Consider the following 6,000-nt stretch of genomic DNA (forward strand, 5'->3'; position numbering starts at 1 on the left):
TTTAATGGTATGCAGAATGATTTTATGGCCCCCATACATTTTCTAACAGCCATTTTATGTAACATTTTTACATCTCCATTACACCAGCATCCCCTGGCCAGACAGTGCTGGCAGTGCTGAGTAATAAGGCCCATAAACTTCTCTCTGGGTAGAGACAGAGAGCCAGGGACATGGTGACGGGAGAGTCTCACAGAGCTAACAGAATGCTGTGTTTGACTTTGTATTACAGCTCAAATTACAAAACGTCTATCACAATGTTTGCTTCATTTATGGCTGCAGTTAGAACATTGAGATTTGAGAGTTACTAAAGTAGCCTTGAGTTAAAAGAGAAGGAATGTAATATACCCAATTGGTGACTAACTCTTCCTTATGGCATCTGGGAGAGATGTGAGATACTCACCTTGATCTTATCCCATTGTCTTAAATGGAATTAATATAGGGTTTTAAATCATGATTTATTGCTTTTAGGTATTTTCTTTTTTTAAACTGAACTACAGCAAAGATACTAAAAACAAGCCAAATGTGATTTGTTTATTGATTTGTTTTTGACATATTGAATATTTCCTTTCTCAAGGTGAACACTCTGTGAGCATCAAAATGAATATTTTGCACAGGCGAAATTTCACACCATATTTTTTCACTTAGTGAGGTGTTTTTGTAATCTTAATTATGTATATGATCACAGTGGGTCTTGTTTTATTTTGTATTGTTGAAAGGTGAGGCACCCTCGCCCTAGGGGCTATTAGAGTTGTGGAGTGCTAACTTTAAATCTAAACATGTCAAATGAGTCCTCACAATGCTGATTAAAGTTATCAGTGCCACGACTCTCTGCAGTATTCAAATCACTTGCCACCTGGTGACATTCCTGTGCTGTATACAGGAAGTAAATTGTTTCATGACAAGACAAGACAGCAGACAGAGTCAACAGCAACATTGTGCCAGTAAAGCAAGACAGCTGCAAACAGTTGGAGTACGAGTAAAAACACAGGTGACATCTCTGAACCTCTGTTTGCTAACATGGCACCGTCCAAATGGCAAGAACACAGCATATAAATGATGTTAGATCACTTCTGTTCACGAAGACCAAAAAAAGCAGAATAATAACATCAATCACAACAAAAATCACCCAATGAAATCATCCACAGACTGTGTGTCAGGCTCCATTATTGCTATCTGACCACTGTGACCTCTGTTTTGTAGGATGGGCAGACATACTGCAGAAAGAGACCCTGTGACTGCGGAGACCCAAACGAGGATCTGTTCTGCTGTCCCAACTGTGACAACAGGCCTAACAGCCAGTGCCTGGACAAGAGTGGACGCACACTTTACCGCAGCGGAGCGTCCTGGATGGACGGCTGCCAGCAGTGCCGCTGCACGGTCTGTACTCAGAAAAACACGAGCACTCAAAGCTAGGTGTTTTGCCTGCACAAACAAAAGCTGACATTCATTTTAACTCCCTCAGTGTGGTTTGTTAAAAGAGTCTGGTGACAGGCTGGCTGGGATTAGTTTAATACCTGGCCATGATCCGCTGCTCTGCTGTGTGTGGAGGGCTCAGATAATTACCACCTCTCTAATTAGAGTTGTAGCAACAAAACAGTGTGTGAGCTGTGAAAGCTGTTTCCACATGAGCTGATTAAAAGAAAAAAACAACACCTCAAGAAACATTTCCTACACCTTTCCTTATTTTACTTCTCTGTGCCTCTGCAGGAGGGGGAGGTGGACTGCTGGCCTCTGGTTTGCCCAGTGTTGCTGTGTGAGTACACAGCGGTGGCAGAGGGTGAATGTTGCCCGCGTTGCGTCACAGACCCTTGCCTGGCCGACAGCCTGTCATATGACATCCGGCAGACATGCCAGGACCCTGCTGGGGTCGCCCGCCTCAGTGGAGACACATGGCATATGCCCAACTCACCCTGCACTACCTGCAAGTGTAAGGTAGGTGAACAGCCACAATGGAGGTTTGCTTTAATACTGCTCTTACACTACACAATCATTTTTGGAGTAAATTGAGTTTAGTTTACAGAAGAATATGTAACATCTGCTTGTCTCTCTTCACTGATGATGTAAGAGACATTACATTTTAAAAATGTCACCACAACTTAGATCATCTCCACACATTTAGTAAAAATAAAATGCAGCAGTGTGTTTTTGGAGATCAGTCTGGACAGCCTGAAGCTGGTTTGGTTCCTGTCGAAGATGCTTCAAAGACAGGAAAGTTTAGTCAGGTGTGTGTTTTTAATCAGCGGATTAAACCATATTTAGTGTGTATTTACTCTAATAGTGTGTGTGAGTTGACAAACTTATCTACAGCACCAATATTTATGGTAATGATGGACCATGGCACTGTGTGTATCATGCATTTCGGACAATACTTATTTATTTACTTTTTTCAGTATATGGAATAGATTATACCATCATTGTTTTATATGCACTATAATTGCTAAGATGATCAATAAATTAAATTAGTTGTAAACCAACCACCATTTCCCTGCTCAGCAATATATTTACCTTCTTCTGAACAAGTATCCAACCATGTAGACAGTGTTTGTGCTAATCTTTTGATATAGTGACCTCTTAAATCTTTATCATTAGGACCATTCCTCTGTAGAAAGTAGTTCCAATGGGAAAGTGTGGCACTGTGACATTGAAGTCTGCTGATCATCTAGTTCAACCAGGACCTTGTCTGTGAAAAGATATATTGCTGTTAAATTTTTCAAAGTTGTCACCTCTAAGTGTCACACATCCTAAACTCTGTTCACTTCCAATTTACAAGAGTGGTGGCATAACTCACAGTGATGGATGTCTAAAAAGCACAGTAGACAATTCTGAAAATGAATAAGTAGATACCTAAGGGTAAGAGGAAAGTACTGTGCATGCTTTTGTAATTTGTGTAAAATGAACCTACTGACTTTGCAGACGTAGATCACATTAACCTCACAAGTTCCTTCTACATTAAGCTCTGATTTGTAGCTGAATGTGGCCTGAAAGAATATTCAAAATGTACTGCATATTGTATTACACCTCAGTAGATCTAACTTTATATCACTTCTTTCATGTCTCAGAACGGGAATGTTTGCTGCTCAGTGGATCTCGACTGCCTTCAGAACAACTAAAGCCCCCCATGACCCTCTTCTCACTATGGGACTGCCACGCCCCCTCCTCCATCTGCTGACTCTCTCCTTGGATCCATATAAAAGACTCATGCACACACACACACATGCTGGTGTGAGCACAGAAAATACAGACTGGGCAAACTGAGGGACTGAGGCTGTTTGCAACTCTCTCAGCAAACTGTGTGGGTGTGTGCCTCTGTGTGTGAATGTGTGTGTGGGAGTCCCTCTCACACCAGTCACTGTGTTGTCTACGTGTTTTGTGTCATTTCCATTTCTCTACATGTGTTCACTATCACATGTTGAACTGAAACCAGAGACAAGCAGCTCAGTGGTACAAATACATTGGATTTGCAGCTGGACAGAACTTGTAGTGCTCCAGCTGTCAGTCAGTTCCTGTAGTGTTGTGGTCAATCAGAAGTAGTGCATCCTCTGTGCAATATTCTTTTACTGAAACAGGATGAAGTTAAAAGTTGAAACAAATGTCAAGAAAATTGCCCCCAACAATTGCAGGTTTAGTTTTCCACTCTGTGCAGTTTCATCTTCAATGGTTTTAAATCTTAAATTTGGAAATCAAGAAGGATTTTACATTATGCAGTGTGGGTAGAATATGAATAGAGTGGTAAATAGTCTATATGGTATCTCATGTTTTAATGCTTCATTAAGTCATAAATCAATTTCTACATCCGTTATAATCATAATTAGAAATGTCCCTCAATAAATGTTTTGTCATATTTTCTTAGTATTTTACTGTACCTTAACCTATGGGTTGACCAGATAGACCCGGTCAACCAAAGCAACATTTAGTCTGTGGTAAAACTGGTGAAAATATAAATCATGTATCATATGAACAGCATGTATCCTGCTTTAGTGCATCTGTAGATTGATGTTTTTCTGGCCAAATGTAGAGTTATAACACAAATCTCTTTACACTCTGTTGTGAATGTTCTACAAAGTTTTTTACTGATCTCTGCAATATCCACGATTTTCCTAATATCTGATATTTTGACAAAATATTGTAAGCAGGTGTTCAGTTGAACATTCACTGAATCAACTCATAAGATCAGATACTTTCATAAAAACTGACTGGCCTTGATTAAGTTAGTTTTCCATCATAATTTGAAAAGGACATCACAACATGAACTATCAAGTGAGATACCATCATATGTCTTATAGTTTTCAATGGTATTTAAACTTGTTGTTTAAGAGCAACATCTTGTGAACTGTGAACTGAGAAAATATTTTTTAAATGACATCTCTTGACTTTTGCACTAGTTTCAAGTTGTTCTTTTGTTTTGCTGAAGCTTTAAGCTACACCTGAATACACAGTCTATTTTGGTCCTTGTGAGGCTGGTAAATCAATAGAGATAAAATAAAGAATCCTAAACAACATAATTGAAATAATGTATTTATTCGGTAAAAATTCCTATAAATTGTGCTTTATAGATTGGTATTTTTCCAGTTCAAAGTATAAGAGTACTTAATAATTGTCAGTTTTATCTTCTTTTTCTCACCTTTTGACATTTCTGCCATTCTTCTGTATGACATACTTCTGTATGACAGTGTTCCACCCGAACACAGTCACAGCTATGTCACCTGACCTGAATACTGCATTAGGCTGAAAACAATGTATGCGGTTGTGTTTAAGAATGGCAGCAGTGTTATGAGGTTTTCTGCTGTACAACAGCCTTTGCAATGCTTCTCCAGGCTCCTCAGCTCTGAACCATACGGTGTTCACAGTGTGGCAGAGAGAAACATTTTTTTAGAGAATGTGGATAATTAAAGCTTTGTCAGGCAGGCTTGGATTTGAGTATGCCAGAAGGTCACCAAGTGTTGAATCTGTTTTCAGACCTCCAGGCTTATTAAGTATGTAGTTTTTTTTCCAGCTGCAGTTCACATTTTCAAAGATCTGATGTTGCTCTGACATCTTACCTTGTCTCCTCCTCCTCCAGTTTTTCTCAAGCGTCTTCATCACCCTGTTTGTTCATCATTGTTGTATTTCCTCACAGCAAGGAAAGGTGGGAATCTAAGACATGTTCTCAAATGAATTGAAAATGCACAGAATTTGAAAACTGCATTAACTTTCCACCACCATTCCTGGTTCACCATGAGCTCAGGTGAAAAATGGATTTCTAGTTACAATTTATCTGAAGCAAATTCATTGTCCACTGCACACTCACTGAACACTTTCTTCTCCTTCTTCTCTTGTTTTTCTTCATCATCAGTAGTGATGCAGGTATCTTCATCCTTTTATTGCCGGAAAACTATTTTCCAGAGATTGAGATAATCTTCCACAGTGCAAATCAATCCTCAAAGCAGTGACCTACATTTACAAAGTATGTCATTTAAATATACTCTGCATTTTATGATATATACATGGAATCAAAGCACATCATTAGGCTGCGAGCCAAGGTGGTGCAAAATGAACCAAAAGCCACCAATAAACTCCCGTCAGGCTCTCAAGCCATTGTTGCTTTTACAACACACTACACTATAAAAAGCCTTCTAAGGTGATCTACTTGTTTCAGGTCAGACTGGATGCTACAGTCACATGCTAACAGAACATGTTGAGATGGGCCAGCTGGGTCAGGTCTAGCTGGATAGAAAAGAGGTGACAGAACACTTAACATATGTGTTTCTTTTCCACTGATAGAGGCAGACATTCAATGAGGAGAGTTTGAACTTGCATCATTTAGGTGAGTAAACAGCTGTAAATTGTGTAGCTTGAGCTTAACTTACATACAGCATATTTAAACTACATAAATCAGATAGCCTGTCACTCCTTAGAGTATTAACAACGAAAAAGTCAAACTTCAAGGCAAGTGTTCCTGTTGCAGAAAAACATTTAAGGAGTCTTTGTTGCGCGCAATACGACCTGCTACAACACATTGTT

The 6,000-nt window shown here is 39.3% G+C and overlaps 1 protein-coding gene across 2 annotated transcripts in view; it reads left to right on the forward strand.

The window, feature by feature from the left end:
* The window catches only part of LOC131459443 (protein kinase C-binding protein NELL1-like), a 223,294-nt gene extending 219,687 nt beyond the window's left edge, over positions 1-3,607 (forward strand). For both annotated transcript variants that reach the window (XM_058629295.1, XM_058629296.1), the window contains 3 exons: positions 1,201-1,377; positions 1,708-1,932; positions 3,060-3,607. In XM_058629295.1, the coding sequence (XP_058485278.1) occupies positions 1,201-1,377; positions 1,708-1,932; positions 3,060-3,110 (453 nt within the window). In that variant the 3' untranslated portion in view covers positions 3,111-3,607. The remainder of the gene's footprint in view (positions 1-1,200; positions 1,378-1,707; positions 1,933-3,059) is intronic.
* Positions 3,608-6,000: the final 2,393 nt, after the last annotated feature.

The sequence above is a fragment of the Solea solea genome, chromosome 5 (assembly GCF_958295425.1).
Source record: "Solea solea chromosome 5, fSolSol10.1, whole genome shotgun sequence".
In the NCBI taxonomy this organism is placed as follows: domain Eukaryota; kingdom Metazoa; phylum Chordata; class Actinopteri; order Pleuronectiformes; family Soleidae; genus Solea; species Solea solea.